This window comes from Sorex fumeus, unplaced genomic scaffold, assembly GCF_029834395.1.
Source record: "Sorex fumeus unplaced genomic scaffold, SorFum_2.1 ptg000122l, whole genome shotgun sequence".
NCBI lineage: Eukaryota > Metazoa > Chordata > Mammalia > Eulipotyphla > Soricidae > Sorex > Sorex fumeus.
In genome coordinates, this window is record NW_026606179.1 from 37,208,105 (window position 1) to 37,233,890 (window position 25,786).

General features: G+C 48.2%; 1 protein-coding gene and 1 long non-coding RNA gene across 2 annotated transcripts; one reads left to right on the forward strand and one right to left on the reverse strand.

The window, feature by feature from the left end:
• Positions 1-3,310: 3,310 nt before the first annotated feature.
• On the reverse strand, positions 3,311-13,620 carry LOC130044270 (uncharacterized). Its single transcript, XR_008795385.1, has 6 exons — positions 13,447-13,620; positions 9,553-9,673; positions 8,636-8,759; positions 8,112-8,177; positions 6,896-6,946; positions 3,311-3,586 (listed from the first exon to the last, which is right to left on the reverse strand). It is a non-coding gene; the product is annotated as an uncharacterized LOC130044270 (long non-coding RNA).
• A 2,218-nt stretch (positions 13,621-15,838) lies between these two features.
• IRX5 (iroquois homeobox 5) lies at positions 15,839-19,250 on the forward strand. Its single transcript, XM_056136402.1, is given in 5 exon segments — positions 15,839-16,333; positions 17,492-17,512; positions 17,514-17,898; positions 18,103-18,158; positions 18,160-19,250. Coding segments are annotated over 5 exon segments (1,452 nt in total). The 5' UTR covers positions 15,839-16,084; the 3' UTR covers positions 18,901-19,250.
• The last annotated feature ends 6,536 nt before the right edge of the window (positions 19,251-25,786 follow it).

Below are 25,786 nucleotides of genomic sequence, written 5' to 3' on the forward strand. Positions count from 1 at the left end.
TTTCTCAAACACAAAAGGAGGAAAATATTTTGTTTTACTCTTCTCTATCTCTTTCTCTCTCCTTCTCTCATAGTTTTTAGGAAGAAGAGCAGCGATTTATTTTTTCATTCAAATCCACTAATTTTATTCAAATATTCTTTTGAAAAAGCATGTGTTGTTTCTGTTGCATTTCTAAAACATAGGAAACTGTTAAGTATATTTTTGAGCAGTGACATGCCCCTTTGATGCACCAGGAAATTGTAGCCAGACCAGATTCCACCCCCACTTTCAACAAACCACACTCCAGCCCATTTCCCTCTTCCTATCTGACATCCTTCCCCCTCCTCTGCATCACCACAGTCTCCTTCAAAAATCCAGCAGGCCTTTTTCAGTGAAGGCTGCAGAGCAGATTCAACTCTGCTGAATTATGAAGGTTCTGGATTTCTAGTAATGTATAATCATGTTGATCTCTAACTCAGTTTCTATTTTCCCAAAGGATTTAAAAGAACCACACGCTAACAGAACTTAGAATTGTGCTATTCTGTTCCCAGAGCCTAGAATTCTAGAACTTCGGTGCTTTAATAGCTTGAAGGGATGAATAGCTGGTGGTCTCTAGCAATTCCATGTGTACATACTCTCACCTTGTTCAGGTTATGATTTAGAGCAAGACTATTTGGGGGCTGGGGTGACAGCACAGCAAGTAGGGTGTTTGCCTTGCACGCGGCCAACCCAGGTTCAATTCCCAGCATCCTGTATGGCCCCTCGAGCACCGCCAGTAGTAATTCCTGAGTGCAGAGCCAGGAGTAACCCCACTATGCATTACCGAATGTGACCCCAAGAGAAACAAAATAAAGAGCAAGGTTATTTTATTATGTTATATTATTTATATATCATGCAACCATGACCACGTGGGCTAAAGATGAAACTATATTTAGAAGTGCAGGATCTCATAAGCCTAGTGCCCTACTCAAAAAGATTAAGAGATTTAATAATACTGACTTTTTTGGAGGCTCATTATAAACTCTTAAATATCTAATGTTTCCAAAAGAGAAATGAAGCTAAATTTTCAGGTTCTAAAATATCAACAGCATGGGCTGGAGCAATAGCACAGCAGGTAGGGTGTTTGCCTTGCACACAGCCGACCCGGGTTCGATTCCCAGCAACCCATATGTTCCCGCAAGCACCGCCAGGAGTAATTCCTGAGTGCAGAGCCAGGAGTAACCCCTGAGCATCGGCTGGCTGGTGTGACCCAAAAAGCAAAATAAATAAATAAATAAATGAATAAATAAAATATCAATAGCTCATGGTAGAAAATCAGAGTAAAAATTATTCTTGAAAGTCATTTGATTTGAAAGTAGAATACATTAAGCATGGTTATGTCACTATGTCTCCGTAAGTACAATAGCATCATTTCCACTCAGGTTTGAAACAGAGCTATTTCTTCCACCAAGCAGCACTTTAAGGGGTCGCATTTTTTGGAGCTATGTACCTAGAAAAAACATTTCATCTTATAATTTCTGTCTCTGTCCTGCTTTGTGCAGGGAGTTTAATTCAGTAAGCATTAAAGGCAACACTACTGAAGACAAGTTGTACAGATGAACTGATTCTACAAATAAATACCTGCAGGCAGGATGATAGTAACAAAAGCTAAATACTGTCCATTCAGAAACTACCTTAGTACAGTCCTGAATGTAACTTGGAAAAACCCCCTCCCCCAATTTCTCAAGTAAATGCTCAGCTTTGCAGCATTTTTCTGTTGTACATATCTACCTCTCCTTTATATAAAAATTACCTAATCCCCAAAACCATTTTTCAATAATATATCCATAAAATTAATAAAATCTAGGTTATGAGAAAGTATATTTGGGCATATAGTTGCAAGTTATTATCAGATTTTAATCTGTATGTTTCAAAATCATAAACATATCTATCTGAGGAAAAGAACATTATCACAAAGATGTGCTTTCGTCTCCTTGTCTCCTCTCCTACACACACACACACACACACACACACACACACACACACAAATCAATTCTACTCTTAGAAGAAATGCTCTAAATAATTACCATATAACTCACAATTGTAGTCCTGGGTATTTATCCCAGAAACATGAAAACTTATGCTCACACAAAAACCTGAACATGAATGTTTGCAGTAGTTTTATTTGTAATAAAACACCAGAAACAAACCCAAATCCCAACTGGTAAATTGGTAAGCTAACCACAGGACAACCAGAGGACAGAATACTAATGATTGGGGAGTCAGAAAGAACTAATGCTTGATACCTGCAATGTGAAGCATTGCATATGAATTATACTATGTGCAAACAGTCAATTCCCTAAGGTTTCATACTACAAGATCCCAGCTAGACACCATTCTTGAAAATTCCATAAATGGGGACAAACTAGTGATCACGGGGCTAAGAAGGGAAGCAGGAGATAAGTAATGGATGTGAAGACAACAGGAGGAATCTTTGTGGTGAAGGAAATGTACCGTGGCTATCAACAATGTCATAGTCCAAATCATACTACTGACTTTGAGATGTTCGAATCTGGGCAACAGGTACGAATGATCGCTCAATTATTTAGAACAGCTGCTTGTAAAACCTACAGTGACCTCAGAATATAAAACTTAATTAAAAAAAATCTTAGCCCACTAACCTGACTGTCGTGAGATCTGAGTTTAAGAATTTCTCACAGCACATAGATTCTTTATAGAAACTGTAGAAGTGAGTCCAGTACACGCTCTTGTCATTCACTAAACAGTACAATTCACAGCAATTTCCCAAAGTGTCACTAGTAGCTGAGGGTCTCCTCAGGGTTATCTGGTCACAAGTACCCCTTCACAGTATCCCCACCCCGGAGTCTGGAAGCCCTTGCCACAGAGGGATCCTTCCGTTTCCATATCCCTATAGCCACCACATTAACCACAACAAGGAATTTCCCAATGGCAGGACAACCCGCCATTATTCAGACTACCCAAATATAGGAACTTGTGAAAGAAGTGGGTGGCAGTCTTTCTTACAAAAAAACAAATGTTCAAACGCATAACAAATGCTTTGCCAGTTAAGGCAAATTTTTTCCGGTGTCTTGGGCTGAGCTAATAGATTGTTTGAGGAGAAAATGTTTTACTCCAGTGGGACTAATAAAGAGAATTAAAATGTACATATGGATACCTTTCAAGTCTTTTTTCTCCTATAATTATAATGGAGACACATTAGAAAGCAATTTTAAAGCTACTCTAATAATATCACATTGGAAGAAGAAATGCTCTGAGGGGGAAAGGGACTCTTTTAAAACCACCCTTTTAAAACAAATAATTATTCAATCCAACATATAAAACTGATTTTATTTTTTGTATACTTTGATTAAAACAGAAAATGTTTGGTAGTACTCTACAATACCAAGCATTTTCGATGAAATTGGTGATCAAAAAGAGCATAACCCCCTTCTTCGTGACAACTGAGAATTTTAATTGGAAAAATACTGTAGTCTATAAATAGGGACATCCAAAACATATTTAAACCACTTGAGCACTTGATTTTTCCATGTCCTTTGCATCTAGATTGAAACAGACCACAGGAAATGTCAAAGACTGATGGCTGAATCTAAAAAAAATATTTAGTTGTCATGATCATTGTCACTATCAATTCCTAATATTTTATACATCACTGACTGCACTTTACTTCACCATGCTGCTTTATGCTTGGAAGAAGACAAATCACTAATCAATTACGTACACTAATTAAAAATGCTACCTTCAGAGGCATTTTAATAACTTAGTAATTAGGGTTTTCCTCTCTAACTGCTTACTTTAAAACATTTTTGATAACACACTAGTCCGGATGCACTAGACATTCGCAAACTCTTAATACTAGAGTGTATGCAAACTATCAAATTGTCCCCCCCCCCCCAAAAGTTGTGGTACAATTTTGAAACTGGTTCAGGTCACATGGAAAATGGAATTATATGCTAATTTGTTCCTATATTAAGTTATCATAAAAGGTCAGACCAAACACAGAAAAATAAATTCTGAAAAAAAAAATTAAGTAGAGTGGTATGTACCGTAGCAAAGTAAACTGTTTATCTTAATAGATACCAATACAAGAAAAAAATTTAAGTGGGGGCATTTTCTCCTTTCCAAAAAAATTAATGTTTTAACCAATCAACCCCAGGCAATGACTTTCATGGTTTAAAAATACTTTATATAAATAGTATTTTTTTTCTAAAGGAGAACTAAGGCAGGATATTTTTTCCAAAGGAAGAAGACAGATATAGTATCAAAAGGAGAACAATTTTCCCAGAAAAAAATTTCACTTTAATTTATTTTAGGTAGTTTTATAATTAAACCTAAAATTCAATTCATATAAACAGCCCTATACTATACTGTAAAACATACAAGCTCAAATAAATGATGGGGTCAAGAGGTGCTGATCATTATACATTTATTATTTTACTCCAGAACAAACAAAATGCATTTCAAATTTCCTAGCACAGATCTGTCTGAAAAAAATTAAAGCTTCATTAAAAATCTTAAGGAAAATATCTATGTCCATTATTTTTCTGGAAGGCATTAGCTCCATGGATACTACATCAACTTTTAAAAACCACAAACTAAATTAAAGGTTGAAGAATTAGGGCTATCAGTTTTATAGCTGATGATGGCTCATCTTTCATATTTCTGTCTTTCCAAGGCTCTTTTATAGAAAAAAAGAGGAACACTTGGGGGCCAAGAGAAAAGAGAAATAAAACCCTACAGCACTGAAGCCAGGGACCTGTATTTTATAAAGCATCCAGTTTATTGCAGGACACAACTAGAGACGAGTGGCAGAGATCATCTGTGTCATACCCTTAGGCAAATCCCTTGGAAAAAAAAAAGAATAATTTTTGTTCTAGAGCCGATCCTTTTCCTATTAAAAATGTTTCTATCTTTTATTTTCTTGCCATGTTTCCAATGCCATGTTATCAGAACCAGCACTCACAATGAGCCACCTGAATTTTCTTTAAATCGTAACTCATTTTAAATTTATAAAAGGGATTTTATCTGTTGCACTTAATAAGATTTTATGACTCTTAGTATTCATTAAATATGTTCGCCTACTATGAAATATAGGTTTTTGACATCTTATTCAAATACTCCATTTTCTGCTGAATATCATAGGTATTATTTACCCTGTTTTCTGCTAGCCAAATAAGATATATGGAAATACTCCGGCATAAAATCTTCAGGTTCCTTGATGGTCTATAAATTAGCGTTCTCTTTTTTTCACTATCATTCTTATTGAAGGGACTTATGTGAATTAATTTTTATCCACAAAAATGTTGATAATTACCTTTTCTAAAAGGGACAAGTCTAACAAAAATAAAAACATGTACTAATGCCTAAATAAAAGGACTTAAGTAAATTTATCTTTATTCCCTGAAAGCAATCTGACGTCCAGAAACTAGGAACCATCCTAAAGTACCTTAAATGTTAAAATAGCACATTTGAAATGTCTGTAGATAATTATTATATCATCTACAAATGACTTTATATATAGCTATATTTTAATATTCACTATCAGAGGCTCTAATGCGAAATACAATGAAACTGCTAATATATTAAGTTGGTTAAAGATAACATCAAGCAAATCAGTAGCTGTTCTATAACTCAAAGTAAGACGCAAAATAAGATTTGAAAAAGAATCGATAAAAAGCCAGGGCAAAATATTTGAACCTTGGTTATCACAAACAACACTATCATTCCTGATGGTTTGCATATAAACTCCTTATCTCCAATAGCAAGTTAAAAAGAATGAAAAGCTTCTTAGAACCAGTGAAAAAGAAAGTCTTTACCATGCCCCTTGAAAAAGCTCATTTTCACATTACTCAGGCTTCATTATGCTAAATCAATATTCGTTTAGTCACTGGGGTTATTGACATATTTTAAAATAAAAGTATACCCTTCAGCTACTGCACTCATTACAGGTAATTTGTCTTGTCAGAGAGCAGGGAATATTATCCTAGTCTTTCAGGGGCTGACAGCCCATGGAAATACCTCCCCATGGTTACAACTGTAAATAATTTTAAGGTAAAATATTGAAAAATCAATGACTGTTTCCTGCAATCTGTCACAAACAAATCAATCATAATCTGTACTGCCAGAGAGTATGATTTGAAGGGGATGGGAGCAGATGTAATTCTTGGCTGGAATCTCTCATTTCAAAATCACTTCACATAATGGTGTCATCATTTAAACACTTAACAGTCAGTGCAACTGCCACTGTAACATCTAGTTGGACAAAACCACAAGGAGGAGGAGGAGAAAATGCCATCACTATTATGTTAACAAACATTTAATTTAAATGGTTGCTGCATTAGTAAATTTCAGCTGAAAACAGCTTTACCTACCTCCTTTCACAGTTCAGAATTAATCACGGCTGCTTTTCTGTGTACTGGTGCTTAATAAATTAGCTCCTGACTCAAAATTTTATTCTCGAAAGCACCTATAGCCCTTATTTTAAAAGTCCATTATAGGGAATAAAATTTTGAATTAATACATAAGATATTCAGATTATAGAAAATCCATAATTCTACCAACATAACAAAGATAAAAAATAGAGTCATAGATGTCAAGATTATACTTTTAAAGTAGGTTTAAAGGTCTCAGTTGCCCAGATATTAAATTTTATATTTCCTTCTATTAATAAATATTACATTTCAACCTTGTAATATTATAGCCTATTTAAGATAATCACCAAGACCTAATCATTCAAAAATACTCTTGCATCTCATATAAAAGCTATACCACAGACAGTCTATACTAGAGACTGTCTCAAAAACCAGAGTAATAACCCAACTATATGAAAGTGTAAAAGTTGGTCATGGTCATAATATTGAATAATGTTGCAAATGTATATGATGTTCCAAGTAATCACCTTGATATTGTCATTTTTTTAATGACTTCCTCAACTGCTTCCAACCTCTTCCTAGGCATGAATAAAAGAATCTGACGTTGGTATATTTCACCCTCATGTTGTACTAACCAAAAACATTATTTGATTTAATGATCAAACATTCTTAGAGGTTTTTGTTTCTCAATGTACACTCGCTCTTTTTATACCATACTGCTTACCAATTCCCTAATTACATAATTAAATACATGAAGCCCTTGATTATTCTATCAATCTTCCCCAAAGATATAGTCCAGGGAGTAGACATTTTTTGATGACAGGAACATCATTTTTCTTTTAGAAGGCAAATATATAACATTCTTAAACATAATAATTCCTTTACAAGAGGGTACTTACTCCATGTTTAATTAAACCTGCATAATCTATCTGGCAACAGTATGAGAAGATAGAAAACTATCTTATTGATACAAAATTAAATACAATTTTTGTTCTTCAAGAACCTCAGATCATTCTTGAAGAGCAACATTACATTTTTTTAAATGAAAGAGAATGCAAGTAACTTATCAAAGATACTATGTGAAAAAAAACAAAACAGAAACTCCATTGCATGTAAACCTCACAACAGCTGCAAAATAAGCAACAAGCCAACCTAGTAAAAGGAAAAGGAAAGTATTACCCATAGCCTAGGATTATACAAAGAATGAAAGGGGGCCCAAATTTATGAACGAGGGTAAGAACTGCCTTTCAGTCTCCTTGTGCTGGGCCCAGGGTGGGCCCAGCTAACTCCTTGGCAGAGTTCTGGAACCAGTTGTCAACCACCAAGTCTCCCACTCAGTGTTTGGTGGTGCCTGGCAGTAAATCGCCCTGCAGAGAGCACATTCCCTCACAGAGGGCAACAAAGAAGTGGGAGGTAAATGAGGACAGTTAAGCAACATGCTAAATGCACACACGTACATCAACCACAAATTAAAATGACACCTACTCAACTGTGTGGGCCACCATCAGAGACCTAATTCTCAGAAAGAAGCTATTTTAAGGGTGCTGAGTATGCCTCCACGGGACATCTCAGCACTCCCCAGCACAGCCCAGTGCCTAGGAGAAGCAGCTCAAAAACTTACCAAATGAAAATCAAATTGCTTTCATATCCCAAATTAAAGAAATTTCTATCTACGAGATAAAAAGTTCTTATATGTAAAAAAGATTGGTAGAGACTGCATCCCTTCAAAAGAGATAATATTACCTCCCTATCTTCAGAATCTCCTCCTCCCAATAGCCAGTCGAGTAGCTCCATTATGAACTGCAGATTCTTAAAAATAAACAACAGCAAGAGTTAGTGTCATCTTTCCTACCATTTCTGCCCTTAGTAGAATTCCAGTTTAATTAGCAATACTTCAGGTTTCCTTTTCCTATATGATACAGTCCTCAAAAAGCATATTCTGACTATTTCTACTCGAGAATGTTCAGTACAATGTCCTCAGTTAATCAATCATAAGCCATCATTTCTGAGAGCATATTTTTGTTTCATTTTTTTTAATAGTGAAGAACCTCTCCTCCCACCACATAACCCTATTTTATATAAAAGGAATACTGGTTATAACACATTTGAATACCATTATTATACATAAAATAGAAATTCTGGCTGATACACAAAAATACAATTCAACTGATTTACATAGATGTTTAGAGTCTTCCTTATTTTATCCTTAGACAAGAAAAAAAAAATCCCTAAGATTAAAGCAAACAAAGAGGAATCAAATTGCTCACCGCTTAACATTCTCTTGATATTTGTGTTGCTTATTTTTTAACTTGCCGCAATGCTTCAGCTCTTGGTCATATATGAAATCCCATCTCCATAAAACCCAATCAGTCACAGGGGAACACAAGCGTGCTATTTGCAAACAATTATATATTACTTCATATGGCATTTAAAAAATCACTTTAATGTCTTTGAAAATACACACAGAGAAACATTTGTTCTACTGAAAGCTGAACAAATTATAGTTGTTGTCTATAATATTAGCATAGATTTTTGTCACATAACTGCTTTATTTTTACTTAACAAAACGTTCTCCATCACTAAATCTAGTTCTTTCTCTGTCCATTAGACAGCACAGATATTCTGCAAAATGAATTTTTCTCATCTCTTTGAATCCAACAGCCCCTATTTAGATGAAAATGGCAATTTTATGCATAGATGTATACTTCTCGTCATTATAAGAGCTTGGAACCCACAGATGGAATGCATATATACATATGAATATATATGCACATATGTACATATATATTCTTTAAATAACTTAAAAGACTCAGGTAAATAATGAAAATAATGAGAATTTTTTAATTTGGTATAAACAGATTAGTTCTTTAAAACAGCAATTCTGTCTATGAAACACCATGGCTTTATTTTGATTTTTATGAAAAGCACTACATTTATACATTTCACTATGAATAACTAGAAAATAAAGACATTCTTCAGTGTATTTCCATGACTCTGATTTTTTTCCTATTTACTGTGCCCCTGATGCATTAACAAAATTTTAAGAATCAAAAGTCTTAAGAGACATTCTCTACATTCTGTACTTAGGCTTCATAACCAACATAAATACTTTGGTAAAACTCACACTGATGCTATTTGGGATTTATTCCACACAAAGCACACTGCATGGGATGGGGTCACTCACTTGCAGATGAACATGGGGATTACAAGACAAATTTCAGCCAAAATCTGAAGGAAGCCCATACTTCAGAAGTGAACTTAGCAGAAAACATCCAAATGTATTAAGGAAGCATCATACTTATCACCTGCACAGAAAATGGAAACGATTCTGTTCAAGGAAACACAGAAAACTAGTTAAATACGTGTGGGATATTAGATATGAATATCTAATCTAATTTTCTCCCAGGTATCACTCCATATTATGGCAAATAAACAAATAAAGGCTGTATCAAGGTGTGGAATATCATTAGCCTGAGAAAAGGCTAGAAAAATGGATTACATAAATGACAGCTGCAGGAGAAAATTATATTCTCTTCTCCTGAACAAATGTTAAGTGCATCCTCACTAATAAAGACTTACACTCAAACTACATTAGAATATACTAGTTTTCAATTTTGAAGCATCTAAGTGAATTTGCCAAGCTAAATTGGTGCTTTAGGTCTACTCTTGCTATAAAAATGCTGCATATTTATGCAGAAATAAGTCATAAGTAACATACTTTGGAGCTGCACTATGAAAGCAAACAAGAGTCAATAATTGGAATAGACAAAAATAAGTCCATGATTGTACATCTTCTTCTGTATCTGCTGCTATTCTATTAAGAATATCTTTTCTCTATAAAATAGCTAACAAATACACTGCCAAGATGTTTAAAAATACAAGAGTCAATACTGTATAGAAATTGAAGGGAAATATACAAAGATAGTGGGTTATTACTGCACAGCGTAGACCTCAGCGCTAAAACATTATTCCAAAATTTGATACTGTTTTTATAAATCTATTTTAAAGAACTTGTTTAACTCACTCAGCATTACATGATTTCATTTGCATGTCTCCCTATCAGTAAAAGAATAACTCACATTTTTAAAGACTTCACCAATATATAAGGATCTATTTAATAACAACATAAAATTTATTTGTTCAAATCAACAATAGGCATTTAATTCGTTCCTATTTCATTTCTTTGAACACAACATAATACATTTGAAAATAACACATAAATTATAGCTGAGGGATACTGATCTTAACTGCTAGAAAAAGAATTTTGATGGGGGAACTAGGGGGTAAGTATAGCAATTATTTCAAAATTAATGCTCTTGTTTTAGTTTCAGCAAACAAATATAAATGAGTCTGTCTTTGATTTTAGTTGACCATGTAATTCTAGCCAGCTAATTTTCCTTGGAGTCACGAATGAGCTGTGACTCTACACCTGGCTTCTTCGATCATATGCCTATGGGCTCCTCCACTTTCATTTCCTCTCCTACAATGAATTTTAATATTAAAGAAAAACACTCACACATCTTACACACACCCTGATGGACAGCCAGCTTCCAGGAAACCATGAGCTACAAAGAGAGGGAGGGGAGGAAATCTTAATGCAATACTTATGTTAAAGGGTATTAGGTGCTGGGTAAGCCAAGGGTAATGTCATCAACAGCATCCGTTTTGCTATTGTTTTCGTATTCAAAGATTTGAACTGAAAGACAGTATATTATTTTAGTGGTCACCCAAATTATGATTCAGATCCTTAAACTAATAAGAGGCCAAATGCACTCCTGCACTTGCTCATCAATTCAAATTTACACAGTACTATTTTGGAAGAGATAAAATAGTTCTCTATGGCTGGAAATAAAAAAAAAAAACAAGGCATGCCATAAACAATGTGCCTAAGTACTTGGTGAAATGAAAACAGAATTGTTTGTAGATCCTTAAACCACCCTAGGAAACTTTTTCAAAAATTAAAGTGGCGTACATTTCTCTTATATTTACCTTTTTACTATATTCCTACTTCTGCACAGGAAGCATGCCTTCCTTTGCAGATTCAGTTTGAACACTAATAGAAATTTGTCTAATCATATACTGCCTGCTCTGTATGTGCTTTTCTTTCTAAATTAGTAATCATTATTCCACCAAAAAGAGGGAGGGAGAGGGGGAGGAGAGAGAGAGAGAGAGAGGAGAGAGAGAGAAAGAGAGAGAGAGAGAGAGAGAGAGAGAGAGAGAGAGAGAGAGAGAGAGAGAGAGAGAGAGAGAGAGAAACACCACGTAAGCAAGCCGACAAAGCATTGCCAAAAAGCCACAAGTAGTTCTAGGACATGCCAGTACACTTCACATTAAACTATTATTTCTCCCTGAGAAGTTCTGTTGCCAAAGTGCTCACAAAAATCTGGAAGTGCAAAGCCAGGTTTCAGACTCAATTAAATTCTCCTGGAGCAAAACTATACAAAAAAATATGCCGCCCTTCTTGTGTCACCATTTTATAGACAACATTTTCTCAGGATCTTAATTAAGATAACGACGCACACCTGTGTCAACATTCTCTGGCAAGACAGCCTTATCAATCATAATCCTTTAAGTACACTCCAAAACAGCAAAGCTATATGACAGAAGCAATCTGTTACCTTTTCTAGAACTGGGTGTTGTGTCTCTCCCACAAGAATGATGAGATCTTTAAAACACAGCAGACCTACTTTTTATGAGTCTTTAAAGTTTTAACTATAAACAGTTATTACACTAAATAAACAGGAATAACCTCTTCTGCGCTTGACTTAAACAATGACAACTGTGCAGTCATAACTTGAAGAGCAAGCTCTTATGGCCAAATCTGGGTGATCCAATTGTGGTTCTTACTGAACAGTTTCAAACTGTAAAAAGTTACTGGATGCATGGTGAGACATGACAAGCTAACAAACCCTTAGGAAGCTTTTCAAATTAGAAAAAAAAAATGTTAAAGTCGCACTTAAAAAAAAAAAAACTGGGGCATATCCACCCACCCCTAGTGTCAGGTTAAAATGTTTGCAAAGAAAACAAATGTAATGGCCACCCCCCTTCCTTTGCCCCCAAATAGTCTTCTTGGTAACCTGGAGTTAAGAGGCACATTAGCTGCCACCTCTGCCGAGAACCAGAGAAACTATTACAATGAAACATGCAAGCAGGATTCCTCCTCCCTCCTCCCCCCAGACTGAAACACTGATGAATAAAAGGAGGCAAGGTGGGAGAGGGGAACGCCTTGTCAACACTACCAAGATTTAAAAAAAAAAAAAAGTTCTGAGTTGGTGTTGACCTGAGAAAAGGTGAGTGCTTTCACATTAAAAATAATAATAATAATAACAATTAATTAGTTTTTAAAAATACGCGAACACGCTGCCAGATGCTCCCTGAGCCGCGGTCGGCTAGCGGATGATCAGCTCTTCCCTTTCCTATATTAACACGAGTCTACCCGGGATGCCGGGGCGGCTGTGGCCAGCCGAGCAGCAGCAGAGCCATCAATGTGCAAATAAAGCAGAAAATAGAGACATCCTTAAGAAATGAGCCTTAAATTTGACGCAGAGCGGAGGTGACAACCACGGCCACGGAACCATAAATTCTCAAGGCAGCCGCAAGTCTCTTTCGGGATTCTCTCCAGCCCTGGACACCCCAAAGAGAAGAGCGGACAGTAGAGGAGGGAAGTGTGTTGGGGAGTAGGGGGAGGACCCTTACGGGGGGGAGAGGCGGGATGCGGTGGGGGCAGGATGATGTAATGAGGATGTCTGGGTGACAGATTCACATTCTCGGTGCCACCTACCACTAACGGCTCCATCTCTCTCGGAAACCAGCATTCGCCCCGAACAGTCCCGGGGATCCCCCTCCCTCCGCACCCCCGCTGCCCAACCCCGCAACCCTCCATCCCGACAAGGTGAAGGCGCCGCGCGTGGCTGCAAGGGACACGCCCACGTGGCCGCCCACCCGTGACCGGGACCCAGGGAGAGAGGCCTGCCCTGGGGCGACCCTGACCGCGTCCCGTCGGCGGCGCGGGGTCGCGGGATTGTGGCGGGCGGTGGCGGGGGGGTCTCGGCTGCACGCGCGGCGCGCCCGGGCTCACCTCTCAGTAGCCGCGCGCGCGGACGCGCGGGCCGCGGACGCTCCCTCGTGGCTGGTGCGAGCCCCCGGCGGGCGGCGCGCGCGGGCCGCTCCCGACCGTTAGCGCGAGGGGCCACGGCGGCAGGCGGCAGGCGGAGCCGGGGGCGGGCGCTGCGGCGCCGAGTCGGCCGCGGGAGGCGGGAGAAAGAGAGAGAGAGGGAGAGGGGAGCGGGGCGGGGATGCTCGCGCCGCTGCGGAGCCCCCCGCGCGCTCCGGGAACCGTCTCCGCGGGCCACCTCTGCCTTCCCCTCTCAGGCTCCGGGAGTCACGGGACTGGGGAGGGGTGGGGGGGAGAGGGGCGTGTGTATGGGGAGGACCGGGGCTCCCCTCGATCTCAGCCCAGCCGGCTCGCCAGGACACTTCAAGCCCGGGCTGCGGCTGCCACCTCCACCGCCGGCTTCCCGTCTCCATGACAATAGCGCGCCAAAGCCCCGCCCCGCCCCGCCCCCTCGGCGCCGCGGCTCGGCGGGGAGCGGGCGCTCGGCGCGGCTGGGCGGGGCCTGAGCTGGCCGGCGTCCAATCAGAGGTGCCGGCCGAGAGGGCTAGGACGGGGCGGGCCCGAGAGAAAGCCGGCTGGGGGCGTGGGGGCGGAGCCTAAGGGGGTGGGAACTGACACGGGGCGGAGCGAGCGCAGCGCGCCCGGCGTGAGTTCGCGCCGCCGAGCGGGGGCCGCGAGCGGTGTGTTAGTTAGTTAGGTCCGCGGGTGTCCTGCGGCGCGGGCCTGGGAGCTAGTGCCTGTTAGCCCGTCGCCGTCAAGGTTGGGAGAAAACTCTGTGCACAGCTGTGTTTCGACGTGCACGTGACCCTAGTGTCAAAAAGGCCGGCGTTCGTGATATAAACGAGCTGGGGAGTGGGGGGGGGGGCGGTACCGCCCATCACGGTGCCCGCCCTCGTCCTGGTTCACCAGCGCCCCTGTCTGTCCCAGCAGCTCGAGTGCGCCCGCGGCTGCTGGCGGCGGCGCGATGTGGACAGCCGAGCTTAAAAAAAAAAAAACAGAAAAAGAAAGAAAAGAAAAGGGATCTGTTTTGTATTCTAAGTGCGTGACCGTCGTGGGGGCCAGGGCTCTGCGTGTGACTCAGTTGTGTGTGTGTGCGTGTGTGTGTGTGTGTGTGTGTGTGTGTGTATTTGTCTTGCCAGCGCCTCGCTGAGCAAACAGTGGTTGGGTTGGGCTGGGCACTGCTCTGGGAGAGTGTTTGCAATGGAACGTGGGCGGGTGTGAGAGTGCTTGCGAACGGGAAAGGGACCCGGATTCCACCTCCTCACGGGCCTGGCAGGGTGAAAGTTCGGAAAGAGCGCCATGCAGGCATGGCAAGTGTCGGGGGTCGCCGGCTTAGTGGGGTCCGGAGACCCGCGCGGGGGGGTGGGGGTGGGGTGTCCATCTGCAGTTCCGTCCCACTACTTTCACAAAGCTACCCACATTGTCCGGGGTCCCTGGCGTCTCCTCCCTCGCCGTCTGGCAGGGGTTCGGTGGAAGGAGGGCTGGAACTCAGACGTGCAGATGTCCACGGCCCTCATCTCGCCCACCTGCTGCTGCTGGCGGAGAAGGATCGTCGTCCCCGAGTCCCCGCGCCCTGGACGCGGGCGTCCACCCGGCGCTCCCAGGGACCTTCTTTTCGAGTCACCGAGTCTTTCTCCAGCTCCCGGACCCTCTCCCTCTTGGGGGCGAAGAAACAAGGGGTCGATGGGCGGCGATCTGTCTGGGAGCCCGGGCTCTGGGCTAACCAGAAATCCGCTAACTCCGCGATTTACGGTGGCGAGGAGCGAGCCGAGCGTTCGCGGGCGCGCGATCTGCCGCTTCGTGGCCTTTGTGTTCCCGAGTCGGCGGGCCGTGGTCACCGGGTCCCGCCGTGCGTGCGTCGGAACCGCTGCTCCACCCGGGACATTCTTGCAGCGGCAGAAAGTTGGAGCTCGGCGCGCCTGGGATGTGATTGTCATCCTGGGGCCGGCGCTCGAGAGTCTGAGAGCAAACGAGAGAGGAAGAGAGACCGGGCAGGGGAGGGGGGGAGAAAAAGAGGAGGGGGGAGAGGAGGGCCGCGCCGGAGAGGCGGGCGCGAGGGAGGGGCGAGGGGAGCGCCAGCGAGCGGGAGAGGGAGCCGAGGAGGAAGAGGGAGAGGGCCAGGCGCGCCTGGCGGCCGGGTTGGCTGCGGCCGCCCAGAGGCTCCTGCCAGTCCTCCCACCGACTACACCCCGGGAAGGAGGAGCTTCAGGCGCGCACAAGGCGTCAGAATCCTCAATTTCCAACTTAGCATCTTGGCAGGACCTTTGCGAAGCCAAAAGCAGAGCCCCCCAGTGCAAAGAGCAAGGGGGGAAAAAAGAGAAAGCAGCAAGGGAGGAGGAGGAGGAGGAGGAGGTGGGGAGGGGGGGGAGGCAAAGCCATCCGGGGCGAGCGAGGCGCGCAGAGCAGCGGGGCTCGGCGGTCGCAGCCAGAGGCGCGCGGGAAGCCAGCAAGGAGGCGCCGCGGGCCGGAACCCGGGAGCCGGGGCCCGAGGAGCGGCGGCTCGGGGCAGCCGGAGGCCAGGTGCCCGCCCGCTCGCCCTAGCAGGGCGCCGCCCGGCTCGTTGGCGGCCGCGGAGCGGCGCGCCCCATGCCCGTGTGTGGCCATGTCCTACCCGCAGGGCTACTTGTACCAGCCGTCCGCCTCGCTGGCGCTCTACTCGTGCCCGGCTTACAGCACCAGCGTCATCTCGGGGCCCCGCACCGATGAGCTCGGCCGCTCGTCGTCCGGCTCCGCGTTCTCGCCCTACGCCGGCTCCACCGCTTTCACGGCGCCCTCGCCGGGCTACAACTCGCACCTCCAGTACGGCGCCGACCCGGCGGCTGCAGCGGCCGCCGCCTTCTCTTCGTACGTGGTGAGTGAGCGCGAGCCGCGCGGGCCGCGGGGGCCGGCGGGGCAGGCGGGCGGGCGGGCGGGCGCTGCGGGGGGACCCGGGCCTCGGCGGCGCCCGCGGACCGCCCGGGCCGAGCGTCGCTGCTGCCCGTGCAAACTTGAGCGGTGGTGTCGCTAGGCTTCGCCCGGGCCTCGAGCTCAGGAGTTATTCGGAGATAAGAGAGCCTCGTCTTGCTGGGGTCGCTGAGCTGGAGGAAAGGTTGTGGTTTTTTTTGGAGGTGGAGGGGGGGCGAGAGGTCGCTGCAATTAAAGAGCACCTTCTGCGTTTCAAACGTGAGCTGCAGGCCGGCCTGCAAATTCTGTTATGATGAGGATCATGATGATGATCATGATCATCATTGATTTTGCTGGGGGGGGGGGGGGGAGAGAAAAGTACTTCAAAAGAAATGAACCTGAAATCAGAGCAGAGGCGTGCTAAGTCTATGTAAATGTGTTTGGCCTCGCCTTTAATTAGTCCTCCAAAATGTTGCAAATCCGTAATCCTATCTTCGCAATCCGATTTGGGGGTATTAAATTTCTGAAAAGTCGGCCGATTTGCGGTGCATCCGGGATTTTTTCGGCCGGGTGTGCTTTCTGGAAAAGCGCCGTAGCTTCGGTATGAGGAAACACTTTTGCAGGGGTTGGGTACGTTGGGACGAGGCGTAGCTTTTGGTTTGCTTCTCTCTGGGGGCTTGGAAGTGGGCAGGGGGTCCCTTGACTTCCCTTGATCGACCCCTTTTCTCCCGGTCGCCTGTAGAGAGGCAGTCTGGGCCGCTGAGCTTACCATAGAGTCGCTGCGTTCGCTCAGGCCTCTTTGGGTGCAGGGCCTGGCACAGCCGTGACCCAAGCTGCGCGCGGGGGACCTGCAGGGTGGCACCGAGACTGAGACGGCTTTGAGGACACCTTCCACCCCCTATACACCAAGGACCCCTAATCAGGAGTTGGCGCCCCCGCTGCCTTCTGAGAAGGGGGAGGGGTTGCCCTTGGGACCTAGGCTCCAGCTGTACCCCCGAGGGAAGCCAGAGTTCGGGCCTCCGCTGCCCACAGCCCCGCCGGTGCAGGGAAAAGTTTGCTCGGGTCGTCCAGGTGGCAGTGGGGACCATGACCTCCTCTTCACCTTCTCTTTACCTGTTCCCCGCAGGGATCGCCCTACGACCACACGCCCGGGCATGGCGGGCTCCTTGGGGTACCACCCTTACGCCGCGCCCCTGGGCTCCTACCCGTACGGGGACCCCGCATACAGGAAGAACGCCACGCGCGATGCCACCGCCACCCTCAAGGCCTGGCTCAACGAGCACCGCAAGAACCCTTACCCGACCAAGGGCGAGAAGATCATGCTGGCCATCATCACCAAGATGACCCTCACCCAGGTGTCCACCTGGTTCGCCAACGCGCGCCGGCGCCTCAAGAAGGAGAACAAGATGACGTGGACGCCGCGGAACCGCAGCGAGGACGAGGAAGAGGAGGAGAACATTGACCTGGAGAAGAACGACGAAGACGAGCCCCAGAAACCCGAGGACAAGGGCGACCCCGAGGGCCCCGAAGCAGGTTGGTGGAGGCGGGAAAGGGATGCGCGGCGGGGCAGTCTCCGAGGGAAGGGGGCTTGGAACCTGGCGGGGAGGGTAGCGGGAGGGCGCGCGGGGTCCGGAGGTGGCGGGTCGGGGACGGATCTTTGCCCTGGGCTTCGCGGGCCGAGCTGGGCCCCCCGCGGGCCGGCCTCGGCGCCTCTCACCGCCCGGGTTTCGCCCACAGGAGGCGCGGAGCAGAAGGCGGCAGCGGGCTGCGAACGGCTGCAGGGGCCGCCCACCCCCCGCCGGCAAGGAGACCGAGGGCAGCCTCAGCGACTCGGATTTTAAGGAGCCGCCCTCGGAGGGTCGCCTGGACGCGCTGCCCGGGCCCCCCCGCGCCGCCGGGCCCTCCCCGGCCGGGCCCGCAGCGGCGCGGCTGGCGGACGAGCCGGCCCCGCATTACTCCTCGGGCGCGCCGGCCCCGGGCCCGCACCCCGCCGCGGGAGAGCTGCCCCCGGCGCCCGGCGGGCCCTCGGTCATCCACTCGCCGCCGCCGCCGCCTCCGCAGGCGGTGCTGGCCAAGCCCAAACTGTGGTCTCTGGCCGAGATCGCCACCTCCTCGGACAAGGTCAAGGACGGGGGCGGCGGGAGCGAGGGCTCGCCGTGCCCACCGGGCCCCGGGCCGGGAGCCGGGCCAGCGCTAGCCGGCAGCCGCGCGTCGCCGGGCCCCGCGCCGTCGCGCTCGCCCTCGGCCCAGTGTCCCTTTCCAGGCGGGACGGTGCTGTCCCGGCCTCTCTACTACACGGCGCCCTTCTATCCCGGCTACACGAACTATGGATCCTTCGGACACCTCCACGGCCACCCGGGCCCCGGGCCGGGCCCCACAACCGGTCCGGGCTCGCATTTCAATGGATTAAACCAGACCGTGTTGAACCGAGCGGACGCTTTGGCTAAAGACCCGAAAATGCTGCGGAGCCAGTCCCAGCTAGACCTGTGCAAAGACTCTCCCTATGAATTGAAGAAAGGTATGTCCGACATTTAACGCGGGCTGCGGCGGTCCCGGACTTTGCTAATTTATTATAAAATCATGGCCTTGGCAGTTATATTTCCATCAACTGAGAGAGAGAGCGAGAGAGAGAGAGAAAGAGAGAGAGAAAGAGAGAGACAGAAAAAAAAACACTATCCCTCCTATTAAAAAGTTTAGTTCATGGAGATGGAAGGCATAAAAATGTAAACATCTCCGACACATAAAAATGTCTTAACCACCCGAAAAGAAAAACTTTAAAAAAAAAAGGATTTGTATTAAATCTTATTCTGTATATTTAATGTAGCATTTTTGTATTTAAATTGATAATTCAATATCTTTGAAGTAAATTATGAAAATAAGACACCTGTACAGGCATTTAATGTTTTTTTGTAATATAAATATATACATTTGTGTTCCCCCCCCAAAGTGTTTCATAGTTTAAAAATACAAGTTTAATTTAATTTTTTACACCTATTGATTTTTCTGGGTATGAGCTAAAGTATTATTACGGAAGGGAAACAGGTTATACTCTTAGATTAAAAAAGTAAGAGAAACTGCAGCCGCCTTTGTAAAATGCGAAATATTTAATTAAAACAGATTTTAACATAATCAGAGCCACTCATTACTTTTTAAGAAGCCTCAATGAACTGTCCATCGCCTTGGACAAAAGGTGCAAATGGCAAACTTTTTTTCCGAATTGGGGAATGAAAGGTTGCTGGGAACCTGGGGAGGAGGGTAAAGCCATAATTAGACTTCAAGCTGGGGGGAGCCTGGCGCTACCCTGAATGCAGATTTGATCACTGACTGGGGGCTGCTGGGAGGAGATTGGGCCCGGAGGAAGGAGGAGAGAGACGGGAGCCTGTGCCCAGAAGGGAGACAACATGGCAAAGGCAGCTAGAAACACTCTGCACCCCAGCGCCATCGCTTAACCTAATTACTTCCAATCAGTGTCGTGTTTTATGCAAAGCAATCAGCTGGTGAACTTTGCTAATGAGTTCGATTTTATGCCGGATTTAGCCCTTATTACTATTTCAAAGGTGCTGTGGACTAATGCGGGGGGGGAGCGTTCGGGGAGGCCAAGGAGAAAGCTTTCCCAAGGCGCTGCCTTCTCTACCCCTTCAAAATTAGGCATTGATCTCTTCGTTGGATTTGATTAAATTAGTGAATGTTCCTTCCATCCGCGACAGAGCGGGCTGGTAGGCAGCGGGGCAGATTCCCGCGCAGCCGTGGGGCTGGGACCGGGGGACCCAAGAGGGGACGGTTCCCCCCTTTCACAGGTAGGTGTCACACTTGTCCCGAATTTCAAGCCTGCACTTGGCAGAGCCAGAGATTGGAGAGTGGGCGGCAGTGGGGGAGGGAGCACCACAGGCGCTTGGGATATGCTATGGAAACCCAGAGGGTCCCCAAGACACCCCCACTCCACATTCACCCCGCAGGGACTCCCCCTCCCTTTGGGGGGCAAGTGGCCTTTCAGGGTTTCAGCCATTTGCGTAGAGGATGAGGCCATGGTGGACTAGCAGGCTGGTGGGTGTTCTAGCACTTTTCCTTCTCAGAGGCGGCAGAAGAATTTTGGAGATTTTGATTTCTTCTCTTGATTCCACATGTTCCATCTAAAAATGAAAAGTCAGAACGTGTCTCCAATCCCCAGAGAGGATGAGAACAGCGGGAACCCTTGTGGCCCCACGTCTCCCTTTTATGCAGGAAACTGGGACCACCTGAGTTTTGACTTCGTGGGAAATTTTTAGTGGTCCAGGGAAGGGGCGGGTTTATGGCAAAAGTATATTCCATGGAGGAAATTAATTTGCTGTCTTAAACCCAAGTCAGAGTGGAGAGAGGGTGTGTTTGCACATAACACGGGTTTAATTAGGCTAAATCAAAATGCACATATTTGCATTTCTACTCAAGATGACTTGAACCCTGCTTGGTTTTTTTTTTAGACTCATCTCCCCACCCCCCCAACTTTCATTCAGTTTTCACTTTTGCTATTAAAGCGAAGCAAAACCAAACCAAAAAAAAAAAAAAAAGGCAACAGAGCTGCATTCAGCTTTTCGAATTTAAAACAAGTTTGAAAGCTGCATTGTCCAGATGTTTTTGCAAACAGCGGTCGACTTCAGAGTTTAAATGAGTGAGAAAATTCATGCAGGGAAATGGTTTCAAAGCTGGAAGTGTGAATGATTAAATATGCATGAGACGATCGTATTTTATTTTGTCCCTTTAATTATAAATGATTTTAAAAAACAATTGAATTCCAGAGATGACATGCCCTACCCCCCCCCCCCGCCCCCCTACCTACGGCCCGGTTCACAACCAGCACTGCCCCCCACCAGTTTGAATATGTAACCCCAGGAGCCACTTCTTTTTCAAAAAAGAAAAAAAGAATGGACAGTTCCCTTTTCTTAAGGGAGAACATCAACTCGGCGGGGTTTTGAAGACACTGGCCCTAAACCCTGCCCAACGACTTTATTTTGTTTATTTTTGTTTGTTTCTTTGGGGGTACTCAGGGGATTTCTCCTGGCTCTGCAGTCAGAAATTACAACTGACTGTGTGCTCGGGTAAAACCGTATGGGTTGCTGGGGATCGAACCCGGGTCAGCTGGGTGCAAGGCAACCGCCTTGCCCGCTGTACTATCACTCAGGTCCTTGCCCAAGGATATGAAATAAGAAAATTACAAGCCTCGTCGTGTTCCCGGGAATATGCAAATGACGCGGCGCCGACCTCCGGGGTCTGGGTAGCAGAAGCTGGAGGCTGCGAGCCGAACGCCCGCAGGGCCGCCTGGGAACGGGGACTGCGCACTGGGTTGCCTTGAGCATTTCTCGCCGTCGACAGAAGCGGCAGCTGGAGTCCCCAAGCCCGGAAGAGTAAACCGCCAGGGACGGGGATTGGGAGGAGGGTGCCCGGGTTGCTGTCCCACCGTCCGCATCCCTCCAGCCCTGGGCCGCGGCAGGATCTAGGACTTCTTTGCATACTTCGTCCTGAGTGCAAGTCCCAGTGAAGTTTGGGGTTTTCTCTTTTGCAGACCTGGGTTTCGGTGGCCAGTGGTGTTTCTGGTTTGGGGGAGCGGGAGTGGGAGGTGGGTGAGCGAGGGGCGACTTGAGGAGCAGTTCATGGCTCAGAGCATTCAGTACACGTCGCACTCGTTTATTCCCGGAGATGGTGGCATAACTATAGGGACCCGAGTTTTTCTTAGAGCCTCAAGCTCGGCCCATGGTTCTTGGGCCATGTCGGGGATGATGGCCTGGAAGGCGCTGGGGAAAACCTTCCCGCGGGAGCCCGGCTCCGGGTTGGTGGGAAGGTTTGGACGAGAGCGCCGAGGGCGCGCAAAGCGGAGTCCAGGAAACCTCTGTGCTCGAGCTGCGCCGGACTTACCCACCTGCGCCAGGCTGGGTGGCTGCTTGGGCCACCGCACCTAAAGAGCGCCTAGTTTATAGCATATAGTAGCCCGGAGGTGAGGCTGGGGGCACCAAATTCCAGGCAACAGGGGTCGCAGGATTCTAGGGAGGGAGTCTATGCAGTCAGCTAGCTCCCTCCCGCCCCAGGCAGTGCCAAACAGGAATGAATTGCGTTCCCTCCCTTCCCCCTTGGTGAGGAGCGGAATCAGATCATGGTGGTATTTAGGGTTGAACAGCGAAGAGTTAATTCCTGAGGGCATAATAGGCGGGTATGGAGAGACTGCGGCTGGGTTGGGGGCGCAGGCGTGGCGTGTAAGGGGGTGTCTCTCCCCTTTGCACTCCTTGACTTGGGTGCCAGAGCTCCCAATGTCTGGGTGCAAGGCCTGCAAGAAGGCCTCCGGGTTTGCACATTCCGGGGGGTCTTTCGCTCTCCAGCCCCCCCCCCCCCCCGCCCTCATACCCCAGATGTGTGCAGCCTTCCTCAGAGTCTGGATTATAGAGGTGAGCCGGCAGGGTGGTCGCGCGTGTTTCAGCATAGACGGTGCTTCATGGCCCACCTGTGCACCCCCACAACTATGCACCCACGCAGGCAGAGGCTGGGAACAGCGCTCTGCAAAGCGCCCAAAGTGAAAGGAATGTGATTGCGCTCTCAGCGGGTCTGGTTCGCAGCTTAGTCAGGGCGCCGCCTACTGGTCCCGGGGTGTCACGCCGATCGTAGAGGGCGAGTTTAGACTGAACCCGGTCGGTGGCCCCGGGCCCCCGCAGCCGGGCCTTAACTCTGAACCCCCACCCCCCACCCCTATCCCCAAAGCCGGTCAAAGTTAAGCAGCTACAGTCATCTCCCTGGTTGGGGACCCAGGAGCCACTTAGCTTTGGGGATTTGCACCGCAGGGCCCGCGTCTAAAACCAGTTGCAAGCTCCAGGGCCCGGCAACGGTCTCAGAAAGCAGGCTGCAGGCAATGGAGAAATCGGCCGGCGGTTGGCCCAGCGGGCGCACCGTGGGGGCCGCAGCCGCGCGCAGCCCGGGAGGAGAGCGACAACTCCCGCGCCACCCAGGTGCGCGCGCTTGGGCTTCTGCTGCTGCCCTTTCCACGCCGCGGCGACTCCGGACTCTCAAGATTTGCTTAATTGGCTGCTCAGCTTATCCCGGGGTTACCCCGCCACCGCGCCCCCTTCCCAAGACCATTTCTGCTTTGGACCTGGGGGTTGGCCACCTCTAGGACAGGCATAACCGAACGAAAAACTAAAGTGCCCTCCAATAAAGCTCCAAATTCTCCTATTTCGAAAGCAGGTTTAAAAACGAGAACCGCGGAGCAAAAACAGGAGGTGGTCACCTTCTCGCCTTCAGAAAGGCGAACGGGGCTATCAACTAGTCGCCCCTCTAGGGCAGCAGGCGTTAACTGGCGGGGAAGCCCGGGGCGGGCCCCCTTGTCTGGCTCCTCGCAGGTCTCGTTGCTGGGCCTCTAAAGGGAAGAATCTGGGTCCGATCGGGACCTTCCCCAAACTAGCCAAACTGCTGAACTGTTTCTCGACCCACCCCACAGTCTCCCTTTGTAACCTGACCGGAACAGATCACCTTTTCGTTTTCTTGCTAAATGCGCCTCGATCCGGGGCACCAGGTGGGGCCCAGGCTGTGGCTTAACCGAAGGTCTTCGCGGGGACCCGGCTGCTGCAGCTCTGCCTGCACCCAACGGCGCTGACTGCCCTTTCCGGCCACTCGGGGTGGGGATGAGGGGGTCTCTAGTCTCCCTTGGGCAGCAAAACCTCAGCCTCGCAAGGCCACCCCGCGGGGCCGTGCTCGTTTCCGGCGCCGGGACGAGCCCCGCGCACCCAGACGCCACTTTTTTTTTTCCCAGAGAAATCTGCTTTTATTTGCTCCGAGCAAACCCTGGGCTCTCAGCGCTCCCGCCTGATGGATGCAAATGTAAATGTGCACTTATTTAATTGGATCAGGCCCCAAGATAAAAGAGATAAACGGCTCCCCGTTTGCTAACTTATTTTCCGAGGCATGCAGCGCCGCGTGGAGGGGAAGCTAATGAAGGAGCTGCGCGCTGCTCGGCGCTCCAGCTCTCCCATGGCGGAGAAGCGACGACGGCCTGTCGGCTCAGCCTGGGTTTCCAGCCCTTGGTCGCCTACTTGGCCGGGGCCCTGCCCGCTGGCGGTGACCCCGGTGGGGGCCTCGGTGCACCAGGACAGGAAGGGGGGAAGCGTCGGCTCCCGCTTGCAAATACCCCCAGCCCTGGCCCGTTGTCCCCGGCGTTCTCCCCCTTTCCTTTCTAACCCAGAGCTCCAGGCTTTGCGTCGCAGGGCGCATTCGGAGGCAAGCTTTCCTCGCTCGCGTCCGGCGGCTCTCTCACTCCACGTGGCGGTTGCATAAAAAACGCGAGGGCCGCGAAAAAGACTAAGCAAATCGTTGCCCCCCCTTGGCATACCCCCTCTCCAGGTTCCCGGGGAACCGAGCTTAAGACCGAAGCCCCGCCCCCTCCCTTCTCGATTCCCAGGTGCCCTCTTTGGTAACCCGGGGCTTCTTTTGGGATCCGCGGGGAGCCCTCCCGCTCTCTGGTCTGCGCGCAATGCCGTGCTGCGCTCCAGGGTGTCGGATCCAGGCGTGTCGGGAACTCGGACAGTGGACGGTGTGTGTGAGAGAGGGACCCGAGTTCAGAACATCAGCGCCCGCAGCTTCCCCTCCTGCCTCCCCACGAGATGATCAAACGACCCTCCCCCCCCCCCCCCCCGCCTACCCCCTTTTCCCATTTCTGGGCCTCGGTTTTCCCCCTACGGTGTTTCACTCGGGAGGGCCAGGGAAGTGATTGGTGCCTAAAGGCCAGAGGCCCCGCGGTGCCACGGTCCGGCGCGCGGAGGATGCGTGCAAAGGAGGCGCAGCAAGAGGCTCAAGCAGTGGGCGACGCTGGCCACCGCGCCGCCGAGGCTAGCAGCGCAAGGCCGGGTCCGGCGTCCAGACCTCGCCCCAGCCCCGACGCGCTGATGGATTGGCTTGTCAGGGGAGCTCTGTGTGCGGAGCCCATCAGAAAGCACTTACCTCGCTAAACTGAAATTACTGTCTTTTCAGGGGCTAATTTGTGTAACTCCCATGGAGGGGCTTGGAGGGGGTTTGATGAGGCATAAAATGATGATTAATGAATTTATTGGCCGCTGCTCATCAAACAAGGACTGGAACGCTCTGGTCCGCACCGGCGGCCTGGCGGCGGCGCTCACACAGCTGGGGTTCAGCCTGGGCTGGGGGCTAGGAGCCCGTGGGGTTCCCCAGGCACCTGGCGCCCACTCTGGGAGCTTGCTTTGACCTTTAGCTGCTTCCTGCGGGACGACCCAGCTTTGGGGGGCCAGTCTCCCGCTGTGCCGCCATCGCCCCCTGCAGGTCTGTGTCTCAGGTCTAGCTGGAGGTCAGGACTAGGGGCGGGGGTGACATATTTCTGTCCCATGATGGGACCTGAGTGTGCCCAGGGCACCTCAAGGCATGTTGGAGGTGGACAGGTGATTTCCAGGTATACTAT